The 20,482-nt window shown below is 44.5% G+C and overlaps 1 protein-coding gene across 5 annotated transcripts in view; it reads right to left on the bottom strand.

Annotated features, from left to right (window-relative positions):
* Positions 1–3,600: 3,600 nt before the first annotated feature.
* Positions 3,601–20,482, bottom strand: part of PRICKLE1 (prickle planar cell polarity protein 1) — a 95,723-nt gene continuing 78,841 nt past the window's right edge. For 3 of the 5 annotated variants that reach the window (XM_087814715.1, XM_087814718.1, XM_087814717.1), the window contains exons 2-8: positions 13,905–14,088; positions 12,150–12,263; positions 11,335–11,472; positions 10,515–10,718; positions 9,012–9,198; positions 7,346–8,209; positions 3,601–5,509 (exon numbers count right to left, since the gene is read on the bottom strand). In XM_087814715.1, the coding sequence (XP_087670841.1) occupies positions 4,641–5,509; positions 7,346–8,209; positions 9,012–9,198; positions 10,515–10,718; positions 11,335–11,472; positions 12,150–12,263; positions 13,905–14,036 (2,508 nt within the window). In that variant the 5' untranslated portion in view covers positions 14,037–14,088 and the 3' untranslated portion in view covers positions 3,601–4,640. The remainder of the gene's footprint in view (positions 5,510–7,345; positions 8,210–9,011; positions 9,199–10,514; positions 10,719–11,334; positions 11,473–12,149; positions 12,264–13,904; positions 14,089–20,482) is intronic. The other 2 variants (XM_087814716.1, XM_087814719.1) reach the window with 1 other exon arrangement.

The raw sequence follows: 20,482 nt of genomic DNA, 5'->3' as shown, positions 1-20,482 counted from the left end.
GCCTGTACTGGGCACTCCTGAAATAGGTCCACACCAACACTTCCACGTCCCATCACCCAAAGACCAAGGTGGGCAGGGATGTGTGCCACACGTGTAAACCTAGCAGTCATGGGTGCCCATTCCACCACTACTACCCTTTTAAGAAGGCCCAAGATTCATGTGTAAAGTGTAAGTGTTAGACAGCAAATAATATCACCTTTCACTTCTGGAACTTATTACTTAACTCGGGAATGAGAACAGCAAATGCAAACACAAAATGAATCATTACCTTTTAATGAGAGCTAAAAGGAGTGCTCCAAAGAATGTGAAGTTAGTCTGTATTTCATAGACTACGGTAAAGCCTTTGACTGTCGATCATGCAAAGCTGTGGATGGCACTGAGGAGCGGGCGTACCTCAGCAGGACTGTCCTGGTGTGTGCTCTCTACTGTGGACAGGAAGCCACTGTCAGGACAGAATATGGAAAGACAGATGGTTTCCTAGAAGCAAAAGTGTCAGATAAGGGAGCATTTTACTTCCCTACTTGTTTAACCTCCACAGAGAACGTATCAAACGAAAAACTGGGCTAGATTCGGAGGAGGAAGTGAAAATTGGTGGAAGAAATATAAACAATATATGCAGATGACAGCACTTACTGGCAGAAAGTAGCAATAATTTGAAACTTTTGATAAAAATGAAAAAAAGTACCAAAGCAGGACTGCATTTGAACAGCAAGAAGATAAAAATCATGACTACAGAAGAAGCACACAACTTTAACACGGACGATGAGGACACTGGAATTGTTAAAGATGTTGCTTATCTTGGCTCAGTCATTACTTCACATGGAGGCTGCAGCTGAGAAATCACGAGAAGGCTGAGTCTCCAAAGGGCAGTGGAAGGATTAGGAAAGACCACTAAGAACAAAGATGCGCTATTAGAGACCAAGCCTACGGTCATCCACACCCTCACAGTTTCAATGACCACGTACGGATGCGAGAGTTGGACAGTGAAGGAAAAAAGATGGATGCATTTGGAATTTAGTGTTAGATGTCTGCGCATACCCTAAACTGCCACAAAGACGAACAAGTGGGTCCTACAGCAAATTAAGCGTGAAACGTCGCTGGAGGCAAAAATGGCAAAACTGAAGCTGTCCTACTTCGGGCACATCATGAGAAGGCAGGGTTCTTTGTAAGAGACAATAATGCTGAGAAAAATAGAAAGCAGCAGGAAAAGACCAATATGAGATGGACTGACTCCATAAAAGAAGCCAGAGGCACGAGTCTACAGAGCTGAGCAGGCTGTTGCGGACAGGATCTTGTAGACATCACCCATTCGTAGGGTCCCCAGGAGTCAGAGCCAACTCACTGGCAGGAAGCACACACCAGTTTTCCTGTTGTCATTTTATTGGCATCTCCCGTGGGTCTTAAGCAAAATGTTCTCCAGTTTGGTCTGGAGTGAGGAGAATGCAACCATTAGGATTCTGCTTCACCCACAGAGTTTGGAGGTGGTGTTTTAACACCTGGTTATTTATCTTGGGACCAAATTTTAGCGTTTACTGACTGACCACATATTTTGCACTCTTGTTAACTAAATCTATGTACATCTTTTAGCAACTATGCTTTATTTTCTTGCCAATTCTTTAAAGAACTGCAAGGCAGTGGCTTCCCTTTCTTCTTTGGTAGATAAGCTTTAAAGGTTAAATTATTGTGAGTCAACATTTCTGCATTTCCTTGAGCCTTTGGCAATCTCACCCTTAAAAAAGCAAAGGAAAAGATGAGTAGCGTGAGAAGCAGCAAAAGCAACTACTCTTTTGAGACTGATTTGAAAACCACTGAGGGCAGTGACCTCAGTTTATACCTGCATTTCCCCGGGCTAAGAATCACCTGTTTATGATGTTATCTATCCTTTATAAGCAACAGATAGCAATATTCTTTTCTAAAAGGATGCCTACGCCCTAGCCGGTTTTGCTCAGTGGTTAGAGCGCCAGCCTGTGGATGGAAGGGTCCTGAGTTCGAGTCCAGCCAAGGGCAAGTACCTCGGCTGCAGGCTCGGCCCCCATGAAGGGGCATTCGAAAGACAACCAATTGGGGTTTCTTTCTCTCCCCCTCCCACTCTTTCTAAAAAAAACAATGGGGAAAAATATCCTCAGGTGAGGATTATTTTAAAAAAAGATGCTCACTCTTTGCATCATTAGGTTCCAAATAGGTTTTCAAAATCAAGAAAGTTATTACTATGCCATGTGAGACTGTGATGGAATAAGGACTCTCATACACTGAGAGTATAAATGTAAATCAGTATAATTTCTTTTGGAGGAAAATTGTTGCTATCCATCAAAAATTTTAAATGTATAACCTCTGTCCCAGTAACTATGCTGTTCAGAATTGATGAGCACATGAGTCAGTGCAGGGCAAGGTGTCAAAGAAATTCAATTCATCACCAAGGTTAAGTGAGTTACAGTATATCTAAAAGTGGAATATTATGCAGTCATTGAAAGAATGAGGTAGATCTACATGCACCAATTTGAAATGTCCACATATAAAGTGAAAAAAGCAAATATCAGTGTGTATAGTTTGCTAGTGTTTTAAAAGAGGTATAGTTGTGTAAATACGCTTAAACAGCTGAAGGATACACTGGAAATAATAACGTTACTTTTGGGGACAGGAACTGAGGAACTACTCTTTTCAAAGATTAGGGGAAACTTTGCTTGATGTTTGAATTTCTTTTGCCAAGTACATGCATTTCCTTTTCATTGCTGATGTTTTTAAATTAGTCAGACCAGGGAGCTGACAGAGTTACTGAGTAAAGAGCTCTCACTGTGGTGCGTTTCTGAAGGGGCTCTGTCTAGCCCAGATACAAGACCCTGCTGAAACCAGGGGACGTGTCCAGGGGATGCTATCGACCACCGGTATGCCTACTGGATTCATGTCACTTCTTCCCAAGGCCTAGCAGCTTTTTCCCATTCCAGTATATATGAACAGCTGTGCCTCTGAGCCACAAGTCCTATTTCCCACCTACTAACGGGCCGCGGACGTGCAAGAGTCAGATGCTGATCTGCTAATGGGAGAGGAACAGCAGCATGACCCATGCCTGAACACAGGAGCAAAGTGGAAGTTGCCTGGATATGTCTGCAAGCATTTGTGTTCAGAAAGGTAGGTAGTTTATTATTTATTGTTTGTTAAATACCTTCCGAAAGGTCGAAAATACCACTAGGACCTTAGTTAGGACGCAAACGTATGTGCAAGAATGGCACATACCAGAAGATCAGCTCATTAGTTCAAACCCAAGATAATTTTCCCTGGAAATAGAACCTCATATTAAGCTGAAGTAGTCAGTGGTACAACATCCTCTAATTTAAAGATTTTAAAAGAAAAACATAATCAGAAGGCCCGGTTTTCAAAATTGCTGCTAAAAGCCAACAAATTAGCTGGAAGGGAGGGATGAAAAGGAATAACCTCTCTCCAAATAATAAATCTACAAAGTCCTCTGCCACAAAAAAGCAGATCCTTGTAGTTACGGTCTCTTCCCATGAGATAATCACCACCCTGCTAAAAATGGGAAAGTCCCCCACCTCCCCCCGCACACACCATCCCCAAGTGGGGAAAAAAAAACATCCACCCAAACAGTTCCTACTTGTTTTTACCATATATTCCAGGGGTCTATATGGGTTTTTTGTTTGTTTTTACATTTATACAGTTTACATTGCTTGACCCATAAATAACACTTGTAAGATTAATAGGGCCATAGTTTCAGAGAGTATTTACATAGCCCCACCATGCATACAGAGCCTTTTGAATATTGGGAAGAAAAAAAAAAATGGAACTTTTCATCACTAGGCAATATAAATTTGACCATCTAAACTTATAAACCCTGACTAAAATACAAGCAATCGTTTCATCCATAAATGCTGTTTCTGGTTCCCTAACAAATCTAGCACTGCAGTGTAACAAACATCTTGCAATTCAGGGATATAAAAATATCAGCTTTAAAATCTGAACTGTACATTATGTACATTAATATTTGCACCGTTAAATTAGGGATACACTTAAAGTCTATGAAATACTACATTATAAATAGCAAAGTTGTTTTTTTGTTTTGTTTTTTTTTGTTTTCAATCTGTAGCTGGAGCTAATACAATAGTACAATGTTTACCTGGCTAAAGAGGGGCTGCAAGGGGGAGGGGGCCTGGTGGGATGGGGGGCACAGTGCTGGCTGGGTCAGTGTGACTCCGAGCCCTCCGTGCGCCAAGACGCACCGCTCGGGGCGGGGCCAACCTGGCGCAGACGACCAACCACCAACGCTATTGCTTCACAGAGGCGGCCAAAGTCCTCCGCTGTCTAAAATCAACACCCACCCCAGCCCCCATCCGATCTCCTCGCGACAGTTTCTCACGGCTTCTCCTGCGGCCTGGAGACCCAAGCAGCTATGGAGAACCGCAATGCACCTGACCGGCACCATCCGAGGAGGGGGCACGGGAGCAGTCCCACCTTCTGAATGTTAATCGGACACTGTAAACAGCAGTGTGTGGGGTGGCGGGGAGGGGGAGAGGCTCATTTACATGGGCAAAGCACTTTTAAACTATTTTAAGCAACTTCCCTATGAAAGAAAAAAAGGATTCCAGGTGGTTCATGGCGGAAACCGAAACATGATCTCCACAGCTACCGCGTTAAGAAATAATACAGTTTTTGCCCTTGTGTCCCTTTTTCTTCTTGGATTTGGCTGTCCCCGGACCGAACGGAGGCGTGGGGAGCGCAGAGGCCGGGCTGGAAACCAGGTCGTCCGCGTAGTAGGCGTACCTCTGCGGCCGCGGCTGAGGAATGGGCTGTCCGAGAAAATAGCCCTCTTCTTCCGAGTCGGAGGAGGAGGAGGAGGAGGACGAGGAGCACCAGGAGTCGCCGTCGTCGGCGAAGAGGCCGAGGAAGCGCGGCAGGCCCGGGCTCGGCTGGCGCGCGTAGCCGGCGGCGCGCGCGCAGCGCCCGGGGAGCTCGGCGCCCTGCACGTACGCCCGGATCTCGCGCGCGCTCTGGCTCTGGATGAACTTCTCGTAGGTCTCGGGCGCGTAGAGCCGCAGCCGGTCGTGCGGCGCGTGCTTCCTCTCGGCCACGAGGTTCAGGGCGTTGTCGGAGCGGGACTTCCTGCTGCGGCGGCGCCGGTGGTGGTGCGGCCGCGACCCCCGCTCGTCCGCGGGGTACGCCCGTCTGCGCGTCCTCTCGCTCAGGGGCGGCTGCCGGACCTCCAGCGGGTCGTGGCTGCCGCGGTCGATGACGTCATCCGAAAACTTGACCTGCTGGGGTCTGGACTGAGACTTGGACCTCCGCAGCGCGGGCAGGTGCGCCGGCTTCTCCTCGGCCATGGTCTTCTCCGGGCACAGCTCGGAGCTGAGGCTCTTGAGGGACTCCGCGCTCCGGTGCAGCATGGACGAGTTCAGGGTCCCCATGTTGCTCATTTTCTCACAGTCCTCCGCCTCCATCTCCTCGAAGTTTTGCAGACAATACAAGGACGGCCTCGGCTTGCTTTCTCCATCCACCGAAGCCCCTGCAAGAAAACCCAAGGCGAGGTGTGATTCTCAATAACCTCGGTGTTCCGACAATCACCGCAAACAAGCTACTGAAAGGAAGCATTCCAAAGGAGATCCTCCTAAATTTCGGTATCTGATTAACACCCACGAAGGAAAAACCACAGGCCGAGAGAGAGAGGGAGAGGGGAGGTATGAATGTCATTACCGACCCAAGGGGCCTAACCTCTCCTAGGAGTCCGGTGGTTCCGGAGCCAAACATGACAGCACATGGCACGAACATGGGCAACTTAACAGCGCTTCATGAAAGTCTCACCATTAATTCATTCCCGTTAGAATCCTGCCTCTCAATCCGTTTAAGCCAGACCGCCTCGCTGGGGCATCTCTCCCAGCAGTCCCTTCCTTTGCATCCTCATGGCCACGCTCATTGTCCTCTTACCCCGAGGCAGCGGTCAGCAGAGCACCGCCCCAGGGCCACAGCGCCCGCAGCCTACTGGGCACAGGCTTTCACTGCAGCAGGGCCACACCTACTCGCTTACCCATTACCTGCGGTGCTTTCTACAGTGGCAGAGCTGAGGAGCTGCGGCAGAGATGGTGTGGCCCCCGAAGCCCCATCTAGCCCCTTAAAGAAGTCTGCCAACCCCTAACCAGTCTTCTTACCCTTCAACCCGTAAAACAGCATGCTGCTTCCGGATTAATCTTACTCTGAAACTTTTCCCCAGACTGATACTGTCCTCCCGTTCTTAACAGGGCCCAGGCAAGTGAGGCTAAATGCCTACAGCCGGGCGACAGGAAGCACTGGTGTGGACTGTTGTCCAGCGGGTTCCCCCCTTCTTCCTACTTGCTAAAGGGAGCCTGCTTTCCAGCCTGCACTGTCAAGGAACCTCCAGCCCTGACACTGTGTACCCAATGATGCCTATTTTTTGGATAAATGTTCAACGCCTAACATAGGACCTAGAAAACAGGAGGGGATCAATAATTTAGTCTCACCTACCATTCCTCAACTCCCCTTTGAAAAGTCCCACAGAGACCAGGAGGGACACTGTCCTACATGCCCCCCCCCCTTGCCGCAGCAGCCGGTGAGGGTCGGCCCTGCAGCAGGCAACCGCTAAAGGCTTTCCTGTCTACGTGACAGAAACATCACCTCTATGAAAGGACTGGATGTCATGAGTTTGACGATTAAAACCAGCCGTGTAACAGCAATATTTTTGCATGCGAAGACAATTATTGCAAATATTTGCCTTTAAAAACCCCTAAAGTTAGGCATTTAGCCTCTGGTAATTCAAGTTTCCTCATTTAGAAAATGCAATAATATCTACTCTATACAGCTCAGGGTCATTTTAAGGATAAAAATGTGAATAACTGATATGAATGTGCTTTGAAAATATTACATATTACTTTATAACCTGGGTAAAAAGTATTCAGCTATTTTTGAGCTATCTGTTGCCACAGGGCAATGCAGGTACATACAAAAATATGTCATGAGCTTAACAAGTATGCAGGCTGATTTTAATAACTTGAAATTCATACAGCACAATCAAGTACAGTATCTTTCAAACACAGATGCAGACTCCATTATCAAAATACACCAACTTCTTCCTCTTTAAGGGCAATAATACCTATTCAAAAAGATCATATTAAGAATATGTTATATATGTATACATACACACACACACACGCACACACATTTGCACAGTTGTTTTGCTATACAGTGTTTGGCACTGGACAAAAACTCCTTCCTTCCCTGGTCTACGGTTTTAATTAGCACAGCCCCTACCAGTGTTGAACTGTAATTTTCAGAGCAGACTTTTTAGTGGCTCTTTTTTCAAATACCACATAATCCCTAGATTACATACCTGTGATGTTAGACAAAGCCAGAGAATCCATAGAATCCCGAACGCTCTGCTCTGGTTTCAAGTCTGACAAACACTCTAGGGAATCTTCATACCACTGTGTTTGATCATGATTGTATCCCGAAGCCCCATGGTCCAGGTCCAGCTCCTGGAGCCTCCTGCTGCTTGCCGGGCCTGGGTGGCTGCCATACGCAGAATCTCCCAGTCCATCTTGTGACTGTGCCCAATACATATCAGATTGGTATTTTTTACTTGCGAGGCTCTGGTTATTTTGCTTTAATTCGGTCTTATTTTTAACCATGTTATCAGATATCCAATGCTCACTGGCTCGAATATCTATCTCATTGGGCTGCTGCTGAAAGAGGCTTTTATCACCAAACTTGAGGAGGAGCTGTGTCATATAATCTTCATGCTCGGCCCACTCTTCAGGGTCTTCTGGGGTTTCGTGCTCTACTCGGCCTTTCCAAAAGTCTTCATTGACAAAACCTGCTCCCTGCCTGGAGAGACTCAGATCATCCAATTTCCGAGAAAGGGTATCGTCGGCATTGCCTGAAAGGCCCGGAAACTTGTAGTTTAGAGCAGGGGACAAGAGGAGAGACTGTCTACACTGATCTGCTGACCGGCTGCTTTTGCCCATCCGGACACTTCTTCTGGAGTCCCTGGAGCGAGCAGACTGAAACGCGGAGTCTGAGGAATCAGAGGCATGGACGTCTTCACCAAGGCTGCATGTTTTCGAGCAGTAAATCTGACCTTGTTTGGGAAGGAAGGGACACCCTAGCAGAGAGGCTTTGCACTGGGCACAAGAGAAGCAGGCTTCTGTCGCGTGCCAGTGCTGCCCATCATAGGTCATCTGGGCATGGTCGACACCTGTTTTAAAAAGGGATAGAACAGGCTATAGTTCAACCTCGAAACAAAGGCAAAGGAAATGGAAAAAGGGGTGATGGAAATGGTTCTTGATAGGGTTGTATGTCACACAAAATCTATATTTACAAATTTGCCTACCTGCTAAAATTTATTTGAAACCCCCAAATCAATACTTGGCAGGGTTTTCAAGGTCACTTGCAGACATGTGCAGAGTGGTAAAAAATGTGAGTTGACAGACACACATGTTCCCAGGTGAAGTCAAACAAGGTGACACTGCCTTTTGTTCCAGCTCTCGTGCTTTCAACAAGTGGCAGGATTGTGGTCTATTTAGTACCCTGTTTTCCTTAGATTTTTGTGCTTTTTGTTGCTTTTGCTACTTAAATGACCCCCAAACATAGTGCTGTCTAGTGATCCTAAGTGCAAGGGGGCTGTGATGTGCCTTACAGAAAAAATACATGTATCAGATAACCTTTACTCAGGCCAAGTTACAGCTCATTAACTGTGAGTTCAATGTTAATGAACCAACAATATATGTGCCCGGGGGCTGGTAGGAACCTATCCCTGTATATCCTCTAGGAGCAACAGCTTGGTCTTCGATAAGTCAGAGACTTTGGAGAATACAAATCCCTCATATAATGAGAATTAACTACATACTGATTTGTCAAAACTCATCAAATTGAAATACTTAAGATCTGTACATTTCCCTGTATGTAAAACTATACCTCAATTTAAAAGATGACTGTGGGCAAACATAAACAGACTTATGGGAACATGGCCGAGCAGACAGGCCAGGCTATGGACTCACCGATATGCTCGCCACAGGTCTCGCAGTACTCCGCATACAGAGACTCGAAGCAGCCACAGCAGAAGGGGCGGCCATCCTTCATGATGTACCTCTGCCCTCCCAGGACCGTCTCACACTCCAGGCAGCAGAAGTGCTTCATGTGCCAGTGGCGGCCCTCGGCTTCCGTGCACTCATCAGCAAAAATTATCTTTAAAAGCAATATGAAACCAGAGGATGACAGAAAATCATTGTGAGCTATTTCAAAGGCCAAGTCGCTTAGATAGCTAACCTTGTTTCTTACAGCCTCAAGCTTTCATCTAACGTTCTTTAGTCATAAAACAAGAGCGGTAATTGGAAACGTGAAAAAAGAGAGACTAAGTGCTTGTTTAAACGTTATAAATGTTGAACCACTATGCTGTACACCTGAAACTAATATAATACTGAATGTCAACTGTAATTGGAAAAAAAAAAAATCGAAACAGATTTCTTCATTGGAGATAATTAATTTGGTCATTATTTTGCTCCCGATCGAATTTTATTGGCATAATCTGGCAAAGAAGACATTAACATAGAAATAATTTAGTGGTCTGTGTTTTAATAGAAAACTCGTAAAAATGTCTGTGGAGTCAACAGGTATAGCAATCTAGACGCTGGCCTGTGCGAGCAACACTTGTACAGCCACTGCTTCGTCTGACCTGCTGGCTATCTCCAGCTTAAAGACTTAAGTTTAAGAAATTTTTGGATTCAAAAAAATTTTTGAATACCACACATCACTGAAAAAAACTTTAAAAAAATAAACAAATGTATAAAAGTAAAAACTGAACAGTCACTGTCACGGAGTAAAGGAGACTCAGGAGGAAAAAATAATAAATGCAACGAAGTACCCTGGACTGGATCTTAGAATAGAAAAGACACATTAGTAGAAAAACCGGAAAACTAAATGAAGTGTAGAGTTTAGTTAATGGTATAACAGCAATGTTAACTTCTCTTAGTTATCTTAGTTTCGATGCATATACTGACTTGTAAGATGTTAACAACAGGGAAATCTGGGAGAAGGGTATATAGGAACTCTAACACCTCCAACTCTTCTGTCAATCTAACATTACTTTTTTAAGACAAAAAGCTTAGGAAAAAATATTCCGTTCACACTACCATCCCTTCCCACTTGCCCAAAGGTAACCGCTGTTCACTTAGTGTATGTCTTTCCATCTGTTTCTGGATGTCAACAAATATGCATACAACCCTGGTTTGTTCCCTTAACAAAAATACGATCACCTGCTGTGTACCCTTCTTGCAATTTGTTTTTTCCCCTTACCATGCATCGAGAACCTCCCACTTAGACACCTGTGGTCCACCCTCTATTAGCTACAACTTCTTCCATTGCATGAATGTACAGCGTTATCTTAAAAATACACAAAACAAAGCAAGAGCAGGAGATATTTCTATTTTGCTTAGATGTGAACAGTGGAATATTGGCTTACGGGAAGCTCATTTTTTCCAGTGTGAAGGGACGAACTTTTTTACCTCATCACATGCTGAACACCGTGGTTTGAGCAGTTCAGCATGGTGCCTGCCACAGTGAATTTTTCCATCCTGATAAAAATAGATGAGGTCGACCAGCAGCTCGTTACACGTGAAGCAGACAAAACAGGATGGGTGCCAGCACACGCCAGGGCCCGCCCGTGAGGCAAACACCGCGATCTCACCTCCGTTTATCTTCAACCCACACTGAAAACAGAAAGAACGATCCTTCTCCAACGACTGGATTCTCGGCCTCTGCCACTTGCCGCTAAGCCCCAAATTTGTCAGGAAAGCTTTCCTTTTGCCCCCTCCCGTGAATAAGTAGCTTCTTAATGCTGGATTACGTGTGAGTCTCAGCTGAAATGAACGTGCCTCAGATAGACTTCCACACTAGACTGTTTCTAAGAATGGGTTCGTCTGACCCACATTAGGAGTGGTTTTCCTGAGCCAGCCTCCTGCTGGATGCGTTTCCTACACCACAAGCGGCCAGTAAGGACCCGAATGTCTTCAATATGTCTGCCTTTTTCTAACACTAGGCTTACCCTAGCACCTCCCAACATAGCAGGATCCTAAGAAGAGCAGGATTTCACCCGATGCCCACCTAAGGGCAGACGGGCTCCCCCATCATACCTGGCAATGTAGCCAGTTATAAACCTGAATCCCCATTTAATAAAAAGCTAGGCTGCCTTTCTTTCGTTTATGTTTTTGGAGGCCTTCAGGGCCCACACATGTGCTAGCCCTGTCACCCCTCCGCCCCCCTCTCCACCCCCCCCGTCACTCCTCCCACATCACCGCCACGGCCGCTCAATCTAGAAAGGGCTACCTGCTCGCACACGGCGTGCATGACCGCTCTGGACAGCAGCTTAATCGTTCCTCGCCCCAGGGCTTCCTTCTTCCGCTGGGCGCTGAACACCTGCAGTTCCTTCTTCTCCTCTTCGCTCAGAGACTGGCAATACCGCACCTTCGAGGGGAAGGGGACAGGAGCACCACACTGAGCACAGTCCCCGCACCAACGCTTAACTCCCAGGCTCAGAGTTTCAGGAAACAAAGAGCACGCTTAGATGGCCTGCCCCCACGAAGCCCCGGTTGAGAAATAACACCATACTTTTCACTGACACCAAACCTTACAGCCTCTAGCAAAAGGGAAAAGCAATTTAAAAGAACACTTTTTTTTTTTTAATATGAAATGTTTAATTTAAACTATCAGCAGAGACTCTAAAAATATGTGAGACATTAACCTTTCTAACAAAAGGTTTAAACTTGTTAATTGCCACTTCTGCTCTACATTCTACAGGCACTCGACTCAATGACTCAACTGCGGGCCTGAACTACCACAAAGCATTGAGTCGGGATGAAGGGGCGGGGCGATCTCAGCAACCTGCAGGCTCCTGATCATCAGTGGGTGGCTGCAAACACTATAAAAACCAACTTGTGTTAAGTTTATTGCACTGACACCCTTTTCTCTCTCAAAGAATGGAAAGCTGTATTCTCTGGCCAAATTTTAACTGAAGAAAGGCAGAAGACAGCTGCAGCCAGTGAGGAGCTGGGGTTTATGGGGGACATCTCAATGCTTAGTGTTTATTTTCTTAGCTCTCTTCCTGTTGTTGTGTGTGTTGTGGTGTTGTTGTTTTTTTTTACCTCATTATCATGTGGTGGCAACTGGTACAAAAGCTGTTTAATTCGATGTTTCTCTCCAGGGCTGTTAACATATGGAACCTTCTCCTCTGGTAAGCAAGCAAAATAGAGCTGGATCTAAGAGATGGAGAGAGAAGAACATGAGCATACAGAAAGTGAACATCTTTAACTTATATCCATGTTAAAAAGTTACCTTTCCCTATGGGGATAAGGCTTGGCCTCTTGTGTTAATGAGAAGACCAGCTGAGCCAACTCAGCAGAACTGCAAACCTTCAGATAGCTGGCATCCAGCTGCTAGATTGCTCTTCAGGAATGTAATTTGTAGTGACAATTAGGGCCATCATAAATTACACACCATAAAATATGCACATTTAACGCCAGGATCCCTCAGCCAAACTCCCCAGGGTCAGCCAAGAGAGTCGTGGGTGAATGCTGCAAACAGCCACACAGGCTGTGTGACACTGTCCCCAGGCCAGCCAGTACACAAACACACGGAATTTGATCTCTGAATTTTACACGTTACAAAGACAAAAGCTGTTTTGTTACACTCTGTAAACTCTCCCTTATCAGGTTCTCTCCAAGCGTCGGCTTTCTTTGCTTCTCTGGGTGTTCTTTTCTAAATACCTGGAGTCAATTTCCCCAAAGAAACTGGAGGGGAGCCACACTGAGCTATGCCTGGTTCATTCGGGAAAGGAGAACTCATTTTTTTTTTTCCTGTTATATTTAAAGGAGCATCCCTTAACGAGTACTGTTGTGCTGAGAAACAATGAAAAAGACTCAAGAAAGAAAGATAGGAGACTGGGAATTGGGGGCCTGTCCAATGCAATATCTTAGTATCTCACAAAACCTACCCACTCTAAGCTGCTAGAAGGGGTTCTTTATTAATAAGCAGTTTGTCAAAACATTGCTTTCCTAACTGGCGCTGCAGCACTCCACCCTCTCCCCACTGTATCAGCTACAGCAGCTTTTACAGTGATAAATACCGGATACACGTGTGCAAGGTACAATGCTAGGCCCCAGAAGGATAAGGAGCCCCGATTCTCAAGAGAGCTCCCATCATACCGGAAACAACCATAACTCAAGCAACTGCACACCCAGGGGGCACCTGTTATTTCAAACTATGCCTCAGCCCTTATAATAAATATCTCCCGCAATTTTTAACAAGTTCATCATTATAAGGACATTGGGAAAATAAGGCATATGGAGTGTTCTCCTCCTCCTTAAAATAACAATACTAACAAAGCACAACATTAGCTCTTCAGTTTTAATGTTCAATGCACACTGTGCGGTGGCAGGTTTTTACGTGAAATGTCTGCGCAGTGACGCTGCAGATGGTTTCTCACAGCTCTGCACTGCCTCTCTTCCAAAGCAGAACCTGGCTGAGAGCTGGCATGGAAACTTTCCTCTTTTATTACCTTTCTGTTGTTACTGAGTTTTTCAAAAGGTTAAATTCCTCTCATTTTCTGCAAAGGGACTCATCAGAAATACACGTAATGAGTGCATATGCAGTGCTCTGGATTTCATTCATTAGAGCATCCTTTTAGGGCTTCTGGACCCAAGAGTCCAAGAGGGACAGAAAACTTTCATTGAGAAACTAAGTATGACCTTAAAAAGCAAAACCGTAAGACCATCCAAAGGAGAGTGAGGACTGGGGAGCGTGGTATGTCAGTGTGGCAGTGATGTTCTATACATTTCTAAAACTCCTTTAAAAATCTTAAATCTCACTGAAAAACACAACGCGGATGACTAGGGTCCTACCTGCTCTGGTCGAAGTCCAGGGGGAACCCAGGCATACTCCTCCAAGGCACAGCCAGAGTCATCATCCGATGTGGAACTTCTCTGGCACCCAAAGGCGAGCTTGCTCATTTTGGGCTCCATCTCCAAAGGCATAATAAAGTTTCAAGGCTGATTTTCTCAGTCACAGGACATCAAACGATGCCTGCTGTGGACAATATAAGGAAAAACAAATTAAGAACCTGAAGGCATTGCTCTTACCCTCCAAGAGCCTTTATTGGATGCTTGTTTACACACAGCTGGGCCCTCAGAAAGTTCCCAATTTACTAGTTCACCAGCCCCAGCCCCCCGGCCCCCAGAAACTTAAGATCAGGGCCCCATAATTCAGAAATTGCCCCCTTTCCAGCTCAGCATTTCAGAAGATGCCACCAAAATTAGTTTAGTTCCCTTTGCCCTTAAAAGGTGCTTCTCTACACAATTACTCATTGGAAAGGGTCAAGAAAATTGCCTTGCCTGACACATCAGATTAAATTTCCCACAAATGAAATCCCCGTGAAGTCCCATGAGGTGAAGTGTGGGGATTGCACCTCCTCCTGCCTTGCCCACTAAGTGCCACAAAAAATGGCTCCGGAGACCCCACTGGACTCCCCACATTTCCTCATCTATTCTCCCCACAGAGGCACCGTTCGCTGCATGCAGCGTGGGTCCTCTGGGCCAAACTGCTTAGGTTTCAGGTTTCTAATAAAGTTCTGAGAGACCCTAAACTTAGTTTACTCACTGACTAGAAATAGCACAGTTAAATCCTTATATAGCACGTTAAATCCGCAAGCCCTTACTATCCATGAGCTGAAGTCAGCCAGACATTCATTAATGAGTTCCTTCAAAAAAAAAGTAATTGAATTAGAAAAAGTAATTGAATTGAATCCAAGCATGAGGTTAAAATAAACCCCCCTGGTGACTATAGTGTTGAACTGCATCATTAGCACTATTAGAGCTGAACTGCGTTATTAGCAGGCATCCACGGAAACGTCGCGCGGCACCTACTGTGGGTGGCGTGCTATCCACCTGCTGTTGGGCAAAGGAAGAAAGACATCCAGGTCTGAACGAAGTCCCCTCAGATGAAGGCCTATAACGGTGTCAAGGTAGCAGTCCCTGCCCTACAACCCGGGAACTCTGTCTTCACCATTTAGGTGCCTTATAAGTGTCTTCTGATTTTTAAAAATCATTCCTCATCCCAAGGCCCTGAGAAGAAACAAAGGTGCAAGACTTTCAGAATCAGACGTAGCTTTTTATACTTGCCCCTTTCCCTCTACCAAAAAAAAAGAAAGAAAATTATAATTAGCCCAACCCAAATTTTAGAGAAAACAAGGCCCAGGGGAGTTAAGTGACCTGCCCAAGGTCACATGGCTAAAATAAAAACCAGAGTCTAGGCACACTACGTGCCTGCCATATCAGACTTCCAAAAACTACACTGCCTTAAAAAACTCCCGTTTGCTTAAACAAGTAGGAAAAACCTAAACCCTTCCAGCCTGAGGCAGTCATTTTCCAAGACAGTCACTATCTCAATGCAACTCTAAATACTCATCATGTTAGAAAAGGTCACCTACTAAAACCTATGATTATTAAAACTTACGGTTTTTCTTTTACACATCAAAGGACATACAAAAATTAAAGTAGTAACAGTTCACAAGTGGCAGGCCAGACGTCCAATGGCTGTGATCTTTACACAGCAGCAGGAGCGATACCACACAGTAGATATTATTCCAACTAATAAATTTAACTTTCATTCACCCTGAACAAAAAGTAAAGATGACCTCATTTCCTACACGACCACTGGGAGGTTATGACCTTTTAAACAAGTCATCATTTCACACAGGTGCAACTCATTCACGTCTTGACTTAGGGAAGGCTTTCTAAACACAGGCGCATTGCTCTTACCCCTCAATAAAAAAGAATGTGTTAATGACAGAGCATTTCTTGGATTTAGTCTTTCGCTTTTGTTTTTTAAAAAAAACACACCCACAACTCCCATATGTCGAAGGAAGAGAGCTAGAGGTTAAGAATTTAATTAGTAACTCAAAATCCTCCACCAGGGAAAGGCGTGTCTTCAATGCAATTTAACCCGAATCATGAAACACACGTACCTGCCCCTTGACAAATCTGGCTGAGGAGGGAGACATTAAGGTACCTACCTACTCCGCACAAACCTACTAAGAACCCAAGTACTAAGAAGAACTTAAAAATTAAATGGCACGATCTTATAAAACAAGAGTAAACGCCACAAATTAAGGCAAACCATGGATTTTCCTAGGTGCAGACTGCTGAAGACCTGAGTTCCTTTGGCTGTACTCCTTGATTAGCCTTTTGTGAAAAAGGTTCAGTCAATGACTCACCTAATCAAGGTAAGACAACTTTAGCACCAAAGGCCACAACCGCCCACCTCCCAATCATCTGGATGTGGTGACCACACCACACCTCAAGCCTCCAACTCCCACACATCCCTTCCAGCCTCTCCACAACCCACACTGAGGACTTCATTCCTCGACAGTGTGGAGGGAACTGAAAGACCTGAGTGACAGTCATTTTATCATAGGCACGGCTTTCAGTTTCATCTGCTAGCATAGTCGTCTGGGCCTCACCTGTGTTATGGCATTTAATCAACATATCAAGCAACCCAATCAGGGTGTATCTTGTTTAACAGAGAGGAGACAGCCTCAGAGTGATTTGCCAGGTCGGCTGTCCAAGGTCAGTCAGGTAACACGCAGTGCCCTTAGAACTGGGCCTGTGATCTTAAGCCCCCAACAGCCCCACACTGCCTCCTGGAGGTGGGACCTGATTGCGCCAATTCCCTTTGCTTTGGTCAACGAGCCATGTGACTGACTGCAGGCCATGCAAAAGAACAAAACGGAGTGGGAGACGGTCCACTTTGCCCAGAGAAGGCATTTTTAAGGAGAAGAAAGCTAAGAGGATTATAAAAATTCAATGGCTTCATGAGTTGTTGCTTCAGAGTTGATTCTTTGGAGAAAGCCTCTCTCTTTTTCCTTTGCATCAGAGAATAGTTACATACAATGACAAAACATTACATTTATTAGCAAGTTCTCAAAGTTGACCAAAAAATAAACATTAAAAAAATAAGTTATATAGCATGACCTCTACTTTCCAGGTGATAAGAGATACATTTGACTACTAGCTACTGTTTTTCTTTACCTAATAACAAAAAAACTTGAATAGGGGTTCTTACTTTTTTTCTTTTTTTAAATTACTTGAACCTGTCAGCAGACCCAGAGAGTATATTCTCAATATCACTGTCTGATATTGCATCATATGAAAGCAGCTAACTGCTGAGCATGGTTCTTGCGCTTGCAAAAGGTTAAAATAATACGAGTGATTAGTAAAAATATGATCTCACAAATATCCCTACGTAGGCATTTACATTACTATATGGTACTTGCTTTGAGAGCACAAAAGGGAAAGAGGAGCCTGACCATTCCTTATGCTCTGGGTCACAATGAGGGCTTCCCTAATGACACGCAAACATGACTGTGTTTGGTCTGCCCAAACACCTTTTAGGCCAAACATGAAACCACAGGTAAATTAAAAATCTGATAGAAAAATTCCATTAATTTCTTTCCCAGGTGTTGTTTCTTAATGTTAGGTTAATCACGTGAAAGAGGGACACAAATCAGGTTTACAAATGGGGTTATGATAAAGGGTAAAACATTTTTTCAAGGTTAGTGTGTGTGTGTGTTGCAGAACCGCTTAGATGGCCCTGTCCTGTACCTATCCTTTGTTTTGTATTTTATATATTTTTGTAAATAATTTTTATTTCAATGTCATTTCAAACTTCAGAAAAGCTACAAGGAGAGTGAGCGACGCCCATCCAGCCTTCACCCAGATGCATCCACTGCGTCCACTCTGCTTCGTTGCCTTACCATTCGCTTCCGCCTGCTCTCTCATGAACACACACACACCATTTGAAAGCGTGTATTTTTTACATTCTCTTACCCAACCACAGCTCAATTAGACATAGCTGGTTAGAAAGTGTTTATTTAAAGAACAAACAAACAACATGCAAGGCATCATGTTGGGTGCTGGAGCTAAATAGAAGAAAAAGCCCCAATGGTTCACACTATCAATGTTCTGCGATTATGGGGAGGCAGGTTTATTGTCCTGGTCTTGACATGCTGTGCTAAGCTAAATGAGCTTAATCACACGTGAGTGACAACTACGAGTTAACCAATTCTGTACCAGGTCTGCCCCTGTTAAGGAAATGAATCGGGAGGAGCCCCACCTCTCCACCACCTCTTTGTAACTGTGGATGTAAACAAGACTTGTAATGCAGGGGAAAGAAGTAAAAAAGTTTTCAGGGTTGGGTTTGTTCACGTTCCAGAGTCTGACCCGAGGACTCCACCATCAAGGACGGCACTCAGGTCAAGCACAAGAGCAGGCAACTGCATTAGATTTGAGCAGGTTATGATGTCTGCAGACACTGTGTTAAAGGGAAGACTGAAAGCCAACTTCAGGAGTCAAGGAGAAACGAATAACAAACAGAATTGCAGGGCGAGGACACACCAGGGAGGGAAGGAAGCCCAAGGCTGGGTAGAGAGGGACCAGATGTTTATTCTGAGAAAGACAAGGATGATCCTAGGAGTAACCTCATGCCAGTCTCATAGCAGAGTGGAACCATTGCCCTCCTTTGCCCTTTTTCTCCCTTCTCCCTTCAAAATAGAGCCACTTCTTTCCACTTAAAAAGACTCAAAGACAAACAGCCCTCAGATGGATGACTTCTCCATCGTCATAATTGTCAAGAGAGCATGTGACCCAAGGGATAGAGCCATGCTTAGGGACGGAATCCAGTGCTCTCGGCATTCAGTCGATGCAGCCCTGAAGTCTCTGTGCCTTTGACAGGCCACCCAACATCTTGGGGCCTGGCTCTTCCAAAGTGGAAACTATTTTCTTTCCAAAGGTGGTCTAAGGACATGAAAGAGTTTTAAAGAAGAAAAAACTATATGAATATAAAGAATTAAAGTTACTATTGATGTGTACCAACTGGCATTGTTACTCCCACTGTGACTACACAGATTTCCTTGAAGCTGACCAGCGACATCTGGAATAAGAACAACATGTTAATAAAAGACTGAATGTTGACATGTGAACATGTGAGTTTCATCATTTTTTTTTTTTTTGAGTTCAGGAGGACTCTAGCTTCCTGTGGAGCAATTTTGCCCAAGTATTGGCCACCATTCCCAGCTCCCTTGAAGTCAGCTTCTAACCAATCTCTACATAAAATCTCTAACACAGTACACACAGCACATGTGTGAGCACGCACACGCGTATACACACACACAATGTATAATGGTCTACAGAGCATGCCAGAGGTCTTTCCAGTTGTCTTAGGAAGAGCAACAACTCTAAGCACCCAGTATATGCTTGGCTGTGAAGCAGCGCTTGTTACCCAAATTAAGAGTATGGCTTTGTTCATCCAACAGGGTGATGTAATGAGAGGTTTCTCATGAAGTTTACTGCCTAGATGCATTCGCTCCATTCATTCATTCATCAGTCTTTAAAGGCCCTTATTGAATGGTTCTGGGAACTGTAAGAAGGCAACTGACGTCTATTCCATTAAAAGCCAGAACTTAAAAAACAAAAATGTACCCATTGTGATGAGAATGTTTCCAAATTCCATTATACCTTCTCCTGCTTTCTTTAATGATGATAAGTGTGTAAATTATATGTGATTTAGCCTTTGGCTGATTTTTTTTTTTTTCACTTTGAGTAGAAAATGAACAAGAGAAAGAATACTGGCTTCAGGATTCAAGACACAGGAGTTCCAACCAGCCACCAGCTGGGTGTGACCTGAGAACCTAGTTTGTTCCTCCACTAGAATACATGGCAGGTCCAAGGGCTATCTCACAATGTAGAGCTGTCGTCCAGAAGTGCACAGCCCACTAAGATGGTTGACAAATTTTTATAGGTTGTTCTCCTCTCCCTGCTCTCATGATGTTGGATCTCTGCTACTTGAGTCTCTTCTTAAGTAACCTTTTCCATTTGCCCACAACCAACAACCTCCAAATCTTTTAAAATTTATTGTTTTCAATATTCTGTAAATTAGGCAATTATTCTGTGAAAAAGTATGTCTAAAGGTATACAGAATAATTACACTGTGGACAAGGGCTTAGGCATTCCTCCCATAAGCCCAGTAATCACTGGTTAAATGAGATTACATACAGTAGTGAAGGTGCTATTCGAATTAAAAAGTAGCCTTATTATTTTGTGATGCTATTTTGGTCATTTGGAGACCATTTATTTTCTAATGAGCTATATGCTGCATCCGGACTAGCTAAGGATTATTATTTTGATTGACCTTGACATAAATATATATAATTGAGCCTTTACTATTTTTCCCTAAAAAGCGTAATTAAGTCAGCACAGTCTAAGAAGGTCCAGAGGCAGTCAAGAGTTGACAGATTCTCTGGAAGACAGATTCTTCCAAAGTAACAATAGATGGCGACAGCAGCACTGAATAACATTTTCACAAGTAGTACCTACTGGGCGGAAGACTTGGCACTTAACCCTCCAGGCAACGGGAAGGGACAAAAGGC

Source organism: Miniopterus natalensis, chromosome 2 (assembly GCF_054644295.1).
Source record: "Miniopterus natalensis isolate mMinNat1 chromosome 2, mMinNat1.hap1, whole genome shotgun sequence".
NCBI classification, from domain to species: Eukaryota; Metazoa; Chordata; class Mammalia; order Chiroptera; family Miniopteridae; genus Miniopterus; species Miniopterus natalensis.
This window is presented reverse-complemented; position numbering and strand designations above follow the sequence as displayed.